We start from the raw sequence: 19,033 nt of genomic DNA on the forward strand, positions 1-19,033 counted from the left end.
AATTAGATGGGACAAAGATATCTAACAGCTCTCCACTGCTGCATCTCATGCAGATACTGGGGTCAAAAGCAATACAATACAAGCAAAGGACTCGTATAACTGATGCTTACACAGTGTGCAGATAGTGTTACACAGATGTGCAAGCAGGTGCTATTTCAAGTTATCTATCAACCAATAATATAAAGGAGAAGTTTATGGCTACCGGAATTAGCTGACTGGGTTATTTATAACATGACACAGCCTGTGCGTTTCGTTAATAAAATGGCTCCTGCAAGATTCACTCAGAGCCTTTCTATTCATTATCTACGGCCTTCCAGGGCACAATAATTGACAAAGTTAATGAAATGCAAGGAAACTTAAAGCATTAGGCTGCTACATGCGGCTATAGAAGCATCAGTATGAAAGAACCTGCAGCTCCTGGTCAAAAACAATATCCCAAACCAGCATGGTGAAAGCAAAGTTGAAAACTTTGGGCATACTCTCCACACTGTGGGGGCTTTGTCTTTCAAAACATGCCACAGGAGCTTTTCATTAGAGAATGCGGTTTCATTAACATCATCCCACGCTGCTGAGCCCTGCTGCATTACAATGACACAGGAGTGCCCCACTCTGTCAAGGAAATCTCCACAGAGCAACAACTCGCTGGGGGGAGGGGAAGGTAGAGAAAGAGAAGAGGGGGTAGCGAGGGGGGGGGGCCAAACAAAAGGGAACCTGATTACCCCCGGTCACGGCTCATCCACAAGCCAACAGAGGGAAATCCATCACCTGCAGGATCAAACGGAAACTTGTGCACAAGGTAAAGCCCAGTGAAAGCTGTACCCACCCATCTAAGCACTCTCTTCCCTGTCTCCTTTCTTCTCTCGTCATTGCTACCTCCCCCTGCACCTATCTGACTCACACCAACGGCAGCGTGCAAGTTTTAGGCACACACTGTGAAATCCAACACAAGCGAGAACGTTTTCTGGTCCAAATGACCTCAAGGCTCTCACCTCTCTAATAGCACACTGGTGATATATTCCAGTTTTATTACCGTCTGTAGGCTTGCTTGCTGTTTCATGGTAGCTGCATCCTCATTTTGCCAATATTAAACTCCAAAGAGGCGGTATTGGTCATGCCTGCTGCAGTGTAATGGGCTACTGCAAAAAAATCATTATTTTTCACTTTCTTGTTTGCACCAGGTTATATATTACACAAACCTAGTACATCTGGGTCTCCCACAGAAAGACTATTGCTGTAATAAACATTTGACAGATACTTAAATTGCTATTATTACTGCCATTGAGTGGGCTTAGCAGTGTAGCACTGCAAATGGACACATTACCATATGATTCTAGCAGGAACCTTTAAGGCATGAGAGCGTTTCAAGTAAGACAGAAGTACTTCCTGCATATGGGTTGAATCTGGACCGAAGTGATGTTGAATTAGAACAAGACTTATGCAAAATAGTGGCATATGATAATGGAAATAATTCAGTGCACCAGCACAAGGCATGGAATATTTAACAGCTAGGTTATTTGCTTGATTAAAGTTGCGCAAGTATTCAAATCTGTGTGTAATTGACTTTTTAGTCAAGAAGCGTCCCCGGTGCAATCAACAAAGTTTAACTGCTTTTAATGACAAAGCCGGCAGTTAATATCCATCTTAACAAAATGCAAATTGCAAAAACACAAACACATTAGCCACAATGTAGGATCTCGCATTTAAGTGACAATCTGCCTACGTCTGTGTCTGCTGTGCAAGAAAACACAGCATGTAGGGAAAAACGGACAGGAGCCATATAGCTAAGTTGAACCACATTTGAGCTGGTTTACAAGGCAAACTACACGACTCGCAGTACAACACAACTACGCTGAAGCTAATTGTTTAAATATGTCAGGCTTGTTCTGATCCTCCCTGAAATGTAACACATGGAGGCATGCACGCACAACCGATGTGCAGGCCAACATGCACACACACACACACACGCACGCACGCACACTCAAACAAACATAGACATAAAAAGCATCCAGCACGGAATATTTCCCAACTTACCGTTGAAAAGGGGATGTCCTTCCTCCGTATTATCTGGCACCACAACCTTGTATACATCTTCAGAAAAGCCTGGTCTGCATGGTGGGGTGCCCCTGCCCTCTGCTGCAATCTGTAATGGTAGGGGGAGGGTGGGGGGGCAAAAATGAGTCATAAATCAACCTTCAGAAATGCACTCTGTTGCCTCCAAAAGCTCTTGGTCACGTTCTGAAGTCCCTGCAGTTGTACAAAAGCATCTGTTGTTTTTATAGCAGGGACCGCAATTAGGATAATGAGGCCAAAAGGGTTAAGCATTAGCCAAAAAGCATGGCTAGGCAAGAACAAGCTCCATTTGTCCCCCTGGAGGGGCCCAGGCACAGGGTAGGGTTATGATGACCACCTCTCCCAGTCGGCCCCTCTGATCAACACACCACTCTGGACAAACACTCCACTTTGAAGTACAGGAACAAAGCCATAAAAAGTGAATGCTAACGATCCACTGTTTTGCAGGAGTAAACATTTATGTGCGAATGTCTGAATAAACAACAAGTAGCAACTGCTGATGTCTGAAGAAACTGCAAGGCTATGACTGTGATCAATACGGTGCCTCGTATTTGAAAAGGGAAAAACTCTATAGGGTGTCAACACAAAAGACTCAAGGATAATGGGGATGTTGCGAAGCAAGAAAAAGAAAGTCTGTGAATCACGGGGGCTGGTTTTTCCGTAAAGCATGAATTTCACACAAAAGACAGAACAGACTAGCAATAAGAAACCACAAGCAGAGCACAACTGATGTCCAGGCGTGTTTAAATATGTTCAATCACACAACCCCAGCATTGATTCGGGCTCCTAGGAGCAGAGGCCTGGCCCTATTGCTTTGCATGCACTCTCTAAAGAATGTAAAACGAGAGGAGTCCTGCTGAAAAAGAGCATTGTGGGTATCCGTGCCACTTGCCATTTTTAATCAGAGGAATTTAAATGGAAAATGCTTGCAGAGAGGGGAGGGGGGAGCAGAGCTGGGATTCAACGGCACCAGGATGTACATTTATGGATGTTAGGAAGCAAATCCTTTATTGTAGCAGGGACACCATTTCCTGTTGCACTGTTTTAACATGTAAGTGGAGAAAATAAATTATTTCCACGCATTCTCAAGGCTGAAAAACAAACACTATCCCATCACTGTTACATGTACTTAAGCTACACATAACGTGGAGCCGACCACAGTGTAATGTTACAGCAGGCTACTTCTCATTGTTCATAACGGCTTTCAGCAGAGAGGCAATTAACTCGCCGGGAGACACTGACACGCTGCAGCAATCTACATAAATATTAAAACTAAATATAACCAAGTGAGAATGAGGTTACCGTGGGCCCGTGTCGACCAACTTCCACACAATAAAACACTCAGCTATGTGAACTCTCACAAGAGGCTACGTCATTGTGAATTTGAACTCCTCTTATGCGATTAATTAATTTAAACGCGCGTGGTGGTTAAACAACGCATCCTCTCGCGAGCGCACGGCGAATTAAAGAAGAGCCGTGCTAGACCTACTTTCTGGCGATGTTTTTTTTTTTTGCTACATTCGTGGCACTGTTTCAAAAACACGCCATGTAAAAGTGTGGGAAGGCTAGCAGCTCGACGGGGCTCGCAACTCAACGAACAGCGGCGCCACCGAACAACAAGCAGCCCAAAGTGTCCCGGTGTAACTCCCGTGCAGCTTAGACATTACATTACCTGCAGTCCTGTGAAGACCGCCAGCAGAAACAGCCCGCTGCCCTCGTGTAGTGAGTACATTGGTACGCCCGCGTCTGCTTAATCCCCCTCTTCGGAATCCGTGTACAAAAAAAGAAATGAAGGAAAAATAAAAAAAGGAATATCCGTCTGGCTCAAATGTGGCCGCGGTGGAGAAAGAAAAGGTCCGTCTACGACAAAGGCAGGAGCAGCAGCAGCAGGAGCGGTGGCGGCGGCGGCAGCATGTAGCAGCCTCCTCCTCTATCTAGCCAGTCAGTACTGAGGGAGAGCAGTGCCTGGTACTGAGGCTGCTGCTCCCTCCCATCCAGTCCGACACAAACGCAAAAAGAGCCCCAGCCACTAGTCTATAAACCGCCCATCTCACTGTCTCTCCCTACTGGTCACACAGCCAATTTCACTGCTGGGACAGAGCCGGGTCCCTTATGTTAACCGTCACCCCAAATGACTGAGTATTATAATATTCAGTCACACTGTGTGCTCGGGTGGCCGGGCAAGATTTTATGGTAGTGTTATCTTACATTATGGTGTTTTTCTGTTGTTGCTTTTTATTTTTATTTTTCTGTTTTTGCATATTATCTTGGATCTGTAAGATATTTAATTTCAGCAATATTTATCATATTTTTGTAAGATTTTTTTTTGTATATTTATTATATTTAGAGCTGAAAAGGTAGATAAATGCAAAACCACTGATAACATTTTGAGGGGCTGTTGCTCTCACCTGATAAAAGGGCAACATATATTTTTTGAATATTTTAATATCTTCAATTTAGCATGAAAATCACAATCTATTCCCTCCATAAAAACAAAACTAAACAAACAAACAAACAAAATCAATATAAAGACACATCTCACAAAAACAGTGGTAAGGTAGATAAATGCAAAACCACTAATAAGCAGAGGTGTGCACAGACATTTTGAGGGGCTGTTGCTCTCACCTGAAAAAAGGGCAACATATATTTTTTTGAATATTTTATTTTAGATTTTTCAATTTAGCATTAACATCACAAACTATTCCCTCCAAAAAACTAAACTAAACAAACAAAAAAATAAATATAAAGGCACATCTCACAAAAACAGTGAGCCCAAAAAAGTGCAACATATTTGAGCATATTTTAAAAAAAAATTAAATTTTAAAAGTAATTTCCTATTATATTACATTATTTACGATGAGCAAGCGCAGCTAAACAGTACACTATATGAATATACAATAAATAAAAGCTACTACAGTCCACATAAATTACACATGCAGCGCAACATAAATCAGACTTCACATGGGCCAGCTGACAGAGCTGTGTTCGGCTGGGGTATGGCAATACCATACAGACAAACCACATGCAGAACTGCAGTACAATCTAATAATGTGAAGTTACTTATGATTATCATTACATTTGCTAATGATTAATTTGGACAGTGGGTGCGTGGTTGCCTGTCATAGACAAGTCCTTTTTTTATATTTATATATTTATATATATATATATATATATATATATATATATATGTATATGTCTATTGAAGAAGACACACCACCATCCCGTGAGTGTGTCTTCCTCAAGCGAGGGTCCTCTGGGAGTTTAAGGGCTCTGCACAGTATCTTAGCTGTTCTAGGACTGCACTCCTCTGGACAGAGACCTCAGATGTTGTACCTCAAATCTGCTGGAGCCACTCTCCCAATTTGGGGGTCACAGCCCCGACTGTTCAGATTACCACTGGCACCACTGTTGCCATATATATATATGTATATATATATATATATATATATATATATATATATATATATATATATATATATGTATGCTGTAATCCATCTGTGTCTTGTTTCTCATTCATCATTCATCATCTTCATCATTTCTCATCAGGTTGCCCTGAGTCCTCAACACCTGACGCGGACCTTGTTGTACCCAGCGACATCGAACGGTTTCACTCATCCTGAGGTAGGCTACCACCATTAAGAACCTTGCCTAAGGGTCAAGAATGGATATGTGTTGCCCCGCCCTGACCGAGAATCAAACCCCCAATCTTCTGCGCCAAAGGGATGTGTCCCCATCCAGAATATCTTACTATATAATGATGAAAACTCTGTGTTTGTGTGTGTGTTCCACGTTTTTCTCCTCACTGACTTGGTCAATCCATGTGAAATTTGGCACAGTGGTAGAGGGTCATAGGAGGATGTGAATGAAGCAATATTACATCAACAATGGACAAAGGGGGGCGCTATAGCAACCGATTGAAATTGCAAACTTTGAATGGGCATATCTCATGCCCTGTATGTCGTAGAGACATGAAACTTTGCACAGAGATGCCTCTCCTCATGAGGAACACATTTGCCTCAAGAACCCATAACTTCCGCTTATATAGATTTTCAGCCATTTTGAATTTTTTGAAAAACACTTCAAATGGATCTCTTCCTAGGAAGTTTGAGCGATCTGCATGAAACTGGGTGAACATAATCTAGGGACCAATATCTAAAGTTCCCTCTTGGCAAAAGTTGGAAAACTTACTAAAACTGAGCTTCTATAATACAATGAATATTGCGGAGGGCGTGGCTCATCACATAAAGATGTATAACATCTCAAGGGTTTCACCCATTACCACGCAACTTTGTAGGCATATGACCACACATAATCTGAGGGGACCCCTCCATTATTGAGCCCATCAAACAAAATGGGGGCGCTAGAGAGCTAATTTCTTATCTAGGCCTAACCGCCATATGGATTTTTACTAAACTTGGTAGATATGTAGAACAGGAAGCCTCAAGGTGACTGGAGTTTTAACTCTAGTGAAATTAACTCTAATTGGCAACTGGGTGGCGCTATAACAACAGAAAAATGCTTAAAAATGGCTAAAATGCGACCGATCGCTGTGGCTCCCCCTGTGGACCAATGTTGTTGTTTTTTTCTAATTTTTGGTATGACCAAGTCATGGTATGGTATGCTGTACATAATCACAGAAACTGTCATTCTGTCTGTCCCACAATACATTGCTCTTCTTAATGGGTTCAGTTGACTATTTAATCTGCAATTTCCTATGACCTGTATCCCAGACACACGTACGTGTACGTGGGCAACAGTGCACTCAATGGCTATGGACTAGTATTATATATTATAATTCCTGCCTGGCCTCACACCATTCTGGCAACAAAAGTGTCACATGACAGGGATCATAGGGCGATGCTTTGTGTCATGTTTGGTCTGTCTTTAATAATTATGGGATACTCGTTTTTCTCCTTCACAACAGCAAACAAACAAAAAAAAGTTTCTGTTTCTGTCCAGAGGGGCCGCACAGTCAAAGAGGGTGATTGGGCTGGTGCTTGAGCAAGTAGCTCTGCAGGCCCCCGCTGACAAGGCTTTGGTATCCTGATTTAAACCACATAATATCAATACCAAACCAATTATAAGTCTCTCATTGATATGACCAAGCTGTCCTTCCAGTCCAAATTAAATTCAGTCTTACAAGACAGTGTCTCACCGTTTCAGATTACAACACCCCACAGTAGTTTTCAACACTTAAAGGTCAGTTTGAGGTCACAGTTTATTCACTCATTACTGGTTTCACTGACTCATGCATATTGTCTTGAAATGAGACTGACATAGATTGATCAATTGTTCCATTCTTACTATTTTGCAACATCAGTGTTTCCTTTTTAAGGTTCAGTTTGAGTTATCAGATGGTGCTGTGTTATTTCTGATCATGATACACAGGGTTGTTTTTCATTTAAATTCTATGGTAATTAGCTCCAGACTCCTCTGAGAAAAATGCTTTTTGAATGTCATGGTCATCAGCGATTCAGGACTGAATCAGCTGTCTCTCAGGCTGCATTAAGAGTTGTCCAGACTATTGATCATAAAGTGGGTGATTTTGCTCACACTGCCCTCAAACAGATAATTGCTGTTTACTGCATATTTCATCTTAAGGATTATTAATTGTCAGTGTTTGAGTACAAAGTGTGCCAGATATGTGTGTGTGTGTGTGTGTGTGTGTGTGTGTGTGTGTGTGTGTGTGTTATCTTCTCGCGCACAGTCTCCCTCATTGCTCCCGAATAAGCTCACTGTTTCGCAAATGACTACCACTGTGGAATTCTGAATTTTGCATTCTATCCATTCATCTGCACTTAAGCCTAGAATCCGTGAGTAAAGCTTTTTTATGTTCCACTAAAATATGCAATGAATAATTCCCTTACATTATCTTCTCATGTGATACAGGCTGATGAAGGTTAAATTACTTTGGTTGTGCTGCTGACACCTAATTAACTATCGAGAGACGGCTCTATGGAATAGATTGCATCTGTGACACTGAGATATATCAGTTTGGTAGACTAGAAAAAATACTTATTTCGTCTCCAAATAATAAACAGGGGCTGACTTTTCGTTCACCTCCTCCTGGGCAATCTGTTGTTTTCCAAGTTATTGGCGTTTTGTGGTGCATGTGAGTGTGTGATGGGAGCGATGCTGCTCCCCTCCTCCTACAAATCAAACCATCCGCTCCTCAGAGTGCATTGTAATCCTAAACAAACAGTAAGCACTAGCACATCCCACTTACAGTCAGCACACACACACACATGCAGGAAAAGAGGGCTGAATAGTTTTTGAAAGTGCTTGTAATAAGAGACTCATGTCACTTCACACTCTTGTCATTGATTACCACGCCTGATCATCCATGTTTTAAAATAATTACTGTCTCTTCGGTGGAAATGAATGCAATCAAAGGAAGAAAGAAAGTGCAACAAAATGAAGATAACGTGCTTAGTCCTTTGAAAGAAAGACTGCTGTGGTCATGCTTTCACACAGCAGGTTTCCCTCACAGCTGTTTAGGAACATTTGGAAATCATGTTTTTTACTAAAGGAAGTCGGATGCAATGTGCACTTTGGCAGAATTGGGCAAGAGATCAAACTGAATGACCTGTTGATAATTGATATCACATTTTGTACAAATTTATGTAATCTCATCTAATTGAAAGTGGGATCAAAATGCTCCATCTCTTTGATTAATGCAGAGGCGGTTATCTTTCATCAGCACTTGTCTAGGCAGGGAGGGGAGGAGGCGTTAGTGGGAATCCAATTTGGGCTTGGTGCATTCAATCAAACAATATAATGTTGCATGATTCATAAGACCAGTCCGAGACCCCTGCGAGAACTCTGTGTGCAGCGTATACCTGAATTTGGCATGGCCTAAAATGTGCAATCAAAGGAGAAATGTACCATTCAAGGTCGCTGTGCAGTCTGTGCTCAATATATTCTTTGGCCTGTGCTGAGTGTGAAAAGATAACGTGTGTGAGGCAGCTGTATGATGCATGTTGGTCGGGCTGCTGACACCGCTGTTGACTCTCGTAAGCGCAGGTGTCCGAGGGCTGGTGGCCTGGAGGGGCCCTTGATTCCACACCTTTTACTCTGCACAATTGGATGCAGCGTGGAGGACTGCAGCACGGTGGCCTTGATGGCACTGGAAGAAAAATGGACGAGGTCAGCAGCACTTTCACATCCGCGGCACTTCTTCATGCTGACTCTGTGTTGATACAGGAATATCACACGGTTCGCACTGCGCTCCCACATACTGTAATTCAGAGCTCAGTCAGTTCTGCTGAAAGCCAAATATAGACAACAACATTTGGTGACACACATGCAGACAGCCTCTTTCTTTTGAATTCGGTGGCTGCTTATGTAAATCGTCAGAGGCACGGATCTAGTGTTTTGAAATGACTCACTGTTCAATCAGTGAGGGAGAATGTATTCTCTTTTGGTGCACATATTTTGACCTCCTCTCAACTGTTGGCTTATTACCTTGTCATGGGCAATCCCATGCATGTCAGAGGTTGCTTTGGAACAAATTAGTGACGGGAAAAGCAGCAACCTAGTCCTCAAAGCCATTATCAATTCCAATCAAGCCTCATTGTTATGCATTCAATAAAAGATCTCTAAGGACCCCAGTAATGCTCTGATTATTCTCCTCTTGTGCCAAATCGGCTCATTCAATCTTTTATGCCATTTGAACAATGCAGCCAAATAGAGCTGTGCATGCATTAGTGCTCACATACACACATATGTGTTAATGTATGTTGTGTGTCTGTGCTGTGCGTTTGAAAACCGTATCTGGTTATTTGAAGCTGTTTGAAGCTTCTTTAGCTATAGCAAGGTCACAGCATGTCATCCTCCACAAATATAATGCCTGATGTGTGTTAGACAAAAAATGTTGTGCGATTACTGAAAATGTGTAACCTTAAAAAGGATCTGATTATATTGTATTGCATCGGAAGAGACAAACAGTGACAGAGACATGCAAGAACATTTCCGCTGAGCATTTTCTCTGTAATTTCTTGTGAAAAGACATGTCAGTAAAGCAGCTTGGTGCCACCCCCTTGTCGACAAATAAAGGCAAAATGCTGCTTTGCGAGCTCAGGCGGCAGCTCTGGCAACGTCTACTGAGTCACAGAGCTCATACAAGTGTGTGTCTGCCCCAATTTAGGGTTTGTAGTTTTTTGCTGGGGGCCACATCTGCCTGCTGTGTGCTGGTGTGGCACACGGATCTAATAGTGATTGATTGCCTGATTAAGGTAAATTGTGTTGAACTCCAGAGCAACCCAAGGAGAGAGGAGAGCGTCTTCAGTTAGTGATGCAATAAAAGTGTGGCTATTGATTTGGAATGGCACACGTGTGCAAAAAGGCAGTTGTGTCAATTATTCATTGTCCTGTATTTCCTGTCAGACAAACCCAACCCAGCTGCTAGAATAATGTTGGCATTGCATGTTTCTGAAGTACGTTTCATATGTAGTGGATATGTTGTAAGTTAACATTTCAATTTTATATTGCGGACATCTGGTTAGATGTAAGCAGGATTTGTTCAGGGTTAGGAAACAATCATGTTTTGGCCTAAGATACACAGTTTGCTCACAACACACACGGCAGGAAATGTCTCGAGGTGACATCAAAAATACCCACTGTTGTTTTTTGTTTGTCTTAACAGCAGCAGGACAGCCGTCTCACCTAGGTGTCACGCTATCCCCTTCCTCCTCCTGATGAGAATCTCAGCTCATATACATGTAATCTGAAATACATCCATTTTCCATAACCGGGTATCCTCTTGGGGGTCACAGGGCGCTGGAGCCTATCCCAGCTGACACTGGGCAAGAAGCAGGGTTCACCCTGGACAGGTCGCCAGACTATCACAGGGCTGACACATAGAGACAGACAACCATTCACACTCACATTCACACCAATTTAGAGTCACCAATTAACCTGCATGTCTTTGGACTGTGGGAGGAAGCCGGAGTACTCGGAGAAAACCCACACTGACACTAAAAGTTTTATTTTGACAAATTTAACAGCATTTACAGCATAACTTGATACAGAAAATGCACAAATTGGGGCATTAAGTTCACGAGAATGCAGGAAATTAAGTGTTTGATGCTTAAAATTTTCTGGCAGAGGAGCACTAGCAAACCTACTGTTTTGTTTGTGTCCCCATGCAATGTAAAAAACAAAAACAACACCACACACCAGAAACTGCTCCTTTTGGAAATTTTAATTGTATCACCACACGTGACGTTTCAGCAGAACAAGATTAAAGATACACACGTCTGTGTATACAACCGATGGTGGTCACTCAACAGATCGTTTGATAAAACACGTAGCTAAACAGAAACAGAGTACAACACACTGCAAAACCAGCACAAAATGACACTGCAGGAATACAGTACATTTACAAAAAAAATAAATTTATGAAAAATATATTTACAAAAAACATTTACAAAAAAATACATTTACAAAACATATTTACAAAAAATACATTTACAAAAATACATTTCCAGAAAATATATTTACAAAACATATATTTACAAAAAATACACTCACAAAAGAATGCATTTACAAAAATAAATTTACCGAGAAATAGATTTACAAAAAATGCATTTACATTACATATATTTACCAAACTACATTTAAAAAAAAATACATTCATAAAATATATTCACAAAAAATACATTTACAAAAAATTATTTACAAAAATTACATTTACAAAAGAATACATTTACAAAATATATTTACAAAAAAAAATTTACAAAAAATGACTGAAACATCAGGTAAAAAAAAAAAAAAAACAAACGTCATAATGACATGCAAATTCAAGGTAAAATTGTAAAAGACAATAGTCCGCACACAAAACGTACGTCCCTAGCTGAACAAACCACAGACTTTTGTCATTTCAAATGACTGAATTTGTTAGAACAAAAACAGATTATTATGGTTTATTTAGTTGTACCCAGTATATCTCATGATACTAAAATACATCACAGTAGAAAAAATTAAGCCATCCTTTCTTTAAGCATGACAGAGAGTCTGCATTCATGCTAGCAGTTCTGTGAGGCAGAACAATATTAGCATGCTAACATGCTTACAATGACAATGCCAACATGCTGATGTTTAGCAAATGTAATGTTGACAGTGTTCACCATCTTAGTGTAGCATTTAATATCATTAGTTTTGGAAGGTAACTGTTGATAAACCAAACTTGACAAATTAAAATTTCAACCTGATGCTGGCATTACATAAAAAGCCAGGATACTACCAAAGACTTAAGTAAATATCATCTGGGAACCACAAATGCTGCATGATTCAAGCAATCCATTCAACAGCTGTTGAGATATTTCAGTCTGCATCAAAGCGGAGCATCGCTACAAGACAGAAGCAACTAAATAAGTTTCTCCTCCTCACTGCAGCCCTGAATGAGAAAATAATAAATGGCTGCGAGGTTGTTATTTGAGTTTCCAGGGCGAAACTGGAAAGTTTGGCTTTAATAAGTAGCTTTATCTTTCATACGAGACAGTTTGGTTGGTAAAGTGCTCACACACACACACACACACACCCGCACACACACTCACACACACACACAGACACGCATGCAATCAAGCTTACGGATAAACAATTAAGAGTTATTTCGAAGGGCTTTTTATTTATTGTTTTTATAATCAGACACATGTTTCGAATGAGCACACAGCCATATTCCATTAAACAGGTACAGCAATAATGTGCACAACAAGACAACATCCACTGCATCTCTGCTTTTATCCTCATGTTATCCACATCAGCAAAGCCAGACTGAATCATCACCATGCCTGTGGAGCTCCTTACAGCCTGAGCGCCTCCTTGGTGTCTTCAGTATTTGCAGCTTGAAATGTATTCCCTCTTTCCAGTATTGATCTGCAAGAAGACAAGGTCTTTGGTCGTGACAGCCTGGCCTGTCTGATTTAGGGTTGGACCAACAGCCTGTCTGAACACAGGGGCCTGGATGGATTTATATGAGGGCTGTTGCTGCTGCTGATCCACCCCTGCGCCTTCCTCTGTCTCACACTGGGCTTTCTTATCAAGAGCTTAATTTTGGAGGCAGTCAGGGAATGAGCCACTGCTTTTTCGTAATCAGAGGTAATGAGATTAGAGGTTACTTCAATAAATGCTTGATTTTTTTTTTGTTTCTTTATTTTGGGGGGGGGGGAGGGGGGGGTATCTTAATGTGTTCAGCTGGGAGAGTTTAGTTTTCACATTTATTACATTGCTTTCATGCAAAAGGCACAGAAGCCTGATTACAAAAATGCGTTAATAATTACTGTGGTCTTAAGAAGGTGGCAAAGGGCTGGCTTGCTCGCTGAGTTTGTCAGATTGCATAAAGAGGTGCAGTGTATTCATTAAAAGAATTAAAATCATGATGAAAAGTGTGATAAAAGGCAAGCTACAGTAGTTAATATGCCACCACAATAAATGAAACATGGAATATTAAGATGCATTATTATTACTATTGTTATTGCAATTGCCTTTGTCGTGGTGGCACGGTGCCAGATTATCTCCAAAATAATAAACGCTGCAGATGAGAAACCTTTTAACAAACAGCAAATAAATTAATAGCACTTTTTTTTTCTTACAGAAGAAACTATTGTTGAATTGACACAATATAGGCTACTGTGTTTTAATGAGATTAAAATATGATACTAATTCATGATAATTGCCGCAGTACCTATTCCAGCACACTTGCCTGTGGGTATTAGTATCTATTTTCTCCCTGTCAATGTGAACAGGATTATTATCTGGTGCATAATGCTATCTCCACAGCTCATTAGCAGTCAGCAGGTTATCAAATGCTTAAGATGCTGTTTTTTTTCTTCCTTTCATTAATACAGAAAGTAATGCTGCATTTTTCATCTAAATCAGATAATTGCTGAAAAATGAAACACCCGCATATCAGCCATATGGAACATTTAAACTGCACTGTTGCTACGTGTCATGTCACGGACTCTCCTCTGACTTGACTTCACTTTCAATAAAAGCAAAGTTCACCTGCCAGCTACGAGATTAATCATTTAAATTAAGAAAAGATGAATTATTTGAAGGTAGCTCAGGTTTAATTTGAGGCTTTCATCCTTGCAGCACGGACAATGGTTCAAACCAATAAGCTGACGCAGTTTATATAACTTAGAAGGGCATTTGTGGCCAAAGCAGCAGATGTTAGTGGCAGGTTGCTCAGAGCGAAGGGTGCCTCATTTGGCTCGCTCAGGAGGTGATCATGAGACATATTGCCTTTACTCTCGCCCTCTACACAGACACATGACTGCTCCCCCCACCCGCTGGGGAATTCGGCAAGACTAATATCAAAGGGTCAGTAGGACGCTGCAAAACGTCTGAAGTGAACCAGATGAAGGATTTCAGGTGTTTTTCCATGCTTCTTTATGAATATCAAAAGCTCTTCACAGTCATCGCTGAGTTTTATTTGGTTAAAGTGAAGCAGAATGATGCATTGGTATGACTCACACAATCCCCACTTCTCCGGCTCACAAAGCATGTCCCACACGATACTTTTGAAACGCCCACGAATCGTGAGCGAAGCTGTCTTCAGATGCGTCATTTTCAATATCAGCTTTTGGGCTGTTAAACATAAGGAGGATGTGTTTGTGCAGCAAAGAGGTTTGATTTACTCTTGGATATTTCACAAAAAAACGTCTCAAGCATCACTTTTTGTCTGGGTCTGAGATTTTTTAGCTGCTCAATCCCTCTCTCACCTTTCTCCGTGTCTAATTGGGTTTCATTGATTTACTCCTCCACGATGCTGGCTTGGCCAAGTCTCTGCTGACCCTGCAGAAAAATATCAGCCGGGCTGTCTAACAGGCGCTGTTCCCGCTACACACACCCAGCACCCCCCAATACAAGCAGTGAATGATTGTGTCAGTGAGCTGGAAGTGAGTCAACCTGCCGCTCCTGTGGCCCTCACAGCAGAACCATAGATTTGCGTCACACTGAAACAACAAAGGGCTCGAGGGGGGGTGTGTGCACCCACTGCTTAGGGACTCTAGTACAGCTGTAGAGGGGAAAAAGTGAAGGGGCCAACTGGCGGTCGTCAGGAGGCCCGGGGACACAGCCGCTCATCTGTGCCTGAGCAACCATGTGTCACCTTGAGTTCTCTGGAGGAGGTGTCCGGACACAAACCTGCTGGGCCAGGCAGGGTGTGAAGAGGGAGGCAGGGTGAAGGCAGAGAGGAAGTACAGCCAGCTATCCAGCTTTCCATATGTGACAACTGTGACTCAGTGGATGAGCGAGAGCTGAGCAATAACTTTGAGTGAATGGTGCAAATTAAAGACAAAAGAAAACACAAAAAGAATACCTTCACCTTTTCAAATCCACACACACCAATAGACAGGATAAGAAGAAAAGGATATAATACAGATAGAGCTTTGATACCAACTGTGTCCTCGTTTCCTCCTCTCGACTCCTGTCCCCCTTCTGCCATGCATTATAAACGGCTGATTATGACAGTGACAGCTCCTCAGGTGTGCAGTATGCTAGATTTGTTATTCAGCTCACAGGCATTGCTGTCCCTCCCTCTTACCACCTGCACATTCACACAGACACACACACACTCGACACGGCAGCGCACATACTCACGCACACAAGCAGAAGTGCACACCCATACACACACACACACCCACGCGCGTACGTATTGCTCACAGCTGCTGTGTCAGCGGGACTCTGGCGCCAGAGAGAGGGGGGATATTACATGAATCAGCCTCACACAACTGTTGTATTCACAGTACTATGATCCAAACTCACAATTTAAATTGGGCTTTTATTGTTTGATTTAGACTTTCATGGGCCACTGGTGGTTTCCTGAACTTGGATTTGTTTAATTTTGGAGATATGATTACATTTTTAGTGGACAAAATGGGAAGATTTGCATTCCTGGAGAGACCAGACCTTAAAGCAAAGCTTTCTCTGTCCATAAGAGCACTGTGGGGCCAATCGCTTACATACAGCACACGCCAGTATGACTTAAATTGCAAAAATGTCTGGTATTAGTGTTTAATTCTCAGTTATGAATGGTCAGTTATGGCATTCCACCGTCTGGATAGCAGGCCGCTGCTTACTGTGGATGCAGTTCTGTTAATGGAAGCAATAAAATCTTTTTTAAATCAACAAAATCATTTTTAAATCAATATTTTGTGTCATATTATTTATTTATTTCGTAGCTTGGTAAAAAGCAGGTTAATGCACACCGACTGGGTCTTTATTGTGAAATAAACCACGACAGGATGATGCAGGACCCCGACGTGAGGTTGTACATTATCCCTTACATTTTCCACTTCTAAGATGATTTGTGAATGTGGGCTCTACCCATAACTATGGCACAAAATGCTGAACACATCAGATGCTAGGCATTTTTATATGCTTAAAGCAACACTAATCAATATTCTTATATTAATAAATGATTCTATGAACATGCACAATAGTAAGTTTTCATTTTAAACTGTGTTTTAAAGTGAAAATGATCTCTGCACACACATCTATACCAACACACATGACCATTCATGTACACTGGGCATGTGTCTACCATGTAAACAGGAAGCAGATGTGGTTGGTTGCTAAGTTACAGAAAATACTGCTGAGATGGCGAAAAGTAAGACCAGAGATTTCTTTGCTTGGACCAATGACAAGGTGGAACTGTGACTGAAAGTAACACCAGTATAAGTCAGTCAAGGTGGTGAAAAACAGATTGGGAGTCACTGTCAGGCAACGTATTAGAGCGGCAACGTGAGCATTATCCGTCACTGGAGAACGCCATGGCAACGGGACAGGAGTGCCCACACAAGACGGATGAAATTACAAAATGTATCTAGGCTCGCTAAAATGTTCTGGCTTGACACACTGTGACTGATAAGACCCAGTCGGGAGGCAAAAATGGGCGTCTGCATCACCGTCCAGATTAAAACACCCCCCCGGAGTTTTCAAAATAAAACAAGGATGGCAGTGTTTTCAAAGGTCTTTGTTTTAGGGGTTGCAAAATGTGGACACTAGGCATAGACAATTTGTAAGTGTTTTAAAATGAAAACATATTACCATCAATGTAGCCTATGAGTAATGTGAAAGGGTTCGCTTGTAGTGTCAGATCCACAGACAGTCATCTCCTAGCTCAACAGCTCCCCTCAGCCCGGCAGAGTTCCAGTGTCTTTTCGCTAATTGTTTTGGTTTAAACCCCAGTACCAATGATTCGCAACGAGGCGAGTTGAAACAGGCAACTACTTGCAACGCGCCGTTCTGCAACGTTCAAAAAACCTGCCGGTTCACACCAATGCAACTAGATGAGACGGTGTATCATCTCTATAGCCCCTTTTACACTGCCAGATTTTCCGCAAATGTTGGGCTGTTTTGCCGGCAAGCTGCGAGCGTTTAGACACACAGAGCCGGATTGGTGAGTTAATCCGAGGTGCCTAATTTTCCGCCTCGTAGTGTAGACATATTGGCGGAACCTTTTTAGTTTAAACAGACCGAGGTGGCCTTCAACAATGGGAGGGGCTATTGAAGACTTGTGGGAGGAGCTGTTGATGACGCCGCACGTGCGAGCCACTGGCGGTGGATAAACAGGAAACAGCTGATAGCAGGAATTAGCGATCAGCTAGAAGCAAGAGGGAAACGCAAACCTGACAGACACTGTAAAGATGAGCAGCTGGGGAGAAGAGGCCATTAACCGTCAGATGACGGGAAAGGTGAGAAATGGGCCGACTTGCGAGAGAATCGCTGAAGGACTGACTAGCCACGGGTTCCGTCCCACATCATTGGTTATGTCACATGCTGAGCTACACATTTAGTTACTTGCTCACGCCCCCCATTGCCCCGAAAAAGGCGCATTCTGTATAAACAAAAGTAGGTAGGCGGCATTTTGCTGCACTCCTCGATTTTGTTTTTATACTGCCAATGCTGAAAAAAGACTGATTGGGTTTTCCTGCAAATTTGCACAATTCCTTGCAACAACTCTCAGTACTTCCTTTCTACTTTCTAAAACCAACCGCCAGCAATTTGACCGGCTGAGTTGCAGGTGACACCATCAGCCAGCTTGAGTCAAGCTCAGACAGGCAATTCACACCGCTGCATCTTTTCTCAGTGATGTTCTAAAATGGTTTCGTCTTGAATTCGTGAATCTTTGGTTTGAACCTGGCTTTACAATCTCACACCATTACTGTTTTAGTCCAGTCTCACCGCTCTCATCAACCTCATGTCCTGTCGCAGCAGGCATGTCTATTATCAGCCAAAAAAGTCAGATAAAGCCACTACACTTCCTGCCCAGCACCAAACAGAAACCAGACAGAAAAAGTTAGCGAGTGGAGATAATGGAGCATTTAGCAGCTAAGGAGCCAGATATTTCCCTCAGGATTTGGTGAACAGCGAAACTGAGCTAAATGGAGAGTGAATATTGTTCTCTGCTTGCTGTGTAAATAAGCAGCTGTTTGCTAACATGTTACCCACGACAACTTCATCATGTGAATATGTGTCAGTGTCATGTTTACAGCTTGTTTTGCTGCCTCCAAGTGGCCAAAAAAATCAGTTAATACTGCTTTAAGGCAAAATACTGAGGTTAAAGAAAAATACACCTTAAAAGTCAAACAGTTGGTGATAAATGACTTTTGTGGTGTATTTAAGTTATTGTGAGGAGCTGCTTAGTTATAAACAATGTGTCGTGAGGTGAGGTCACCTTGAGATGTTTAATAATGGAAAAGCTTCATAGCAGAAACGCTTCATTAAAAACATCAATGCTAAACATTTTATCGTCAGCCCTTCCGAATAGGAAAGTCAGGACGTTGTCAGAGCCTCGCTGGCTGCACTACTAAACCTATATTTACAGTAGCTCTAAATAACAAACCATAAACAATTCCTGCCCCGAATGACTGAATATCTACTATATTAAAGTATCCAACTGGGAAATATCCCCTTGGAGATTTAGGTGACAATACTGACCTTCTGCTGCTGCACACAG

The 19,033-nt window shown here is 41.9% G+C and overlaps 1 protein-coding gene across 1 annotated transcript in view; it reads right to left on the minus strand.

The window, feature by feature from the left end:
- The window catches only part of cdh2 (cadherin 2, type 1, N-cadherin (neuronal)), a 77,265-nt gene extending 73,180 nt beyond the window's left edge, over window positions 1–4,085 (minus strand). Inside the window, exons 1-2 of the mRNA XM_049597898.1 lie at window positions 3,743–4,085; window positions 2,032–2,140 (exon numbers count right to left, since the gene is read on the minus strand). Of these exons, the coding sequence (XP_049453855.1) occupies window positions 2,032–2,140; window positions 3,743–3,802 (169 nt within the window). The 5' untranslated portion in view covers window positions 3,803–4,085. The remainder of the gene's footprint in view (window positions 1–2,031; window positions 2,141–3,742) is intronic.
- Between the last annotated feature and the right edge of the window lie 14,948 nt (window positions 4,086–19,033).

The sequence above is a fragment of the Epinephelus fuscoguttatus genome, linkage group LG15, assembly GCF_011397635.1.
Source record: "Epinephelus fuscoguttatus linkage group LG15, E.fuscoguttatus.final_Chr_v1".
NCBI lineage: Eukaryota > Metazoa > Chordata > Actinopteri > Perciformes > Serranidae > Epinephelus > Epinephelus fuscoguttatus.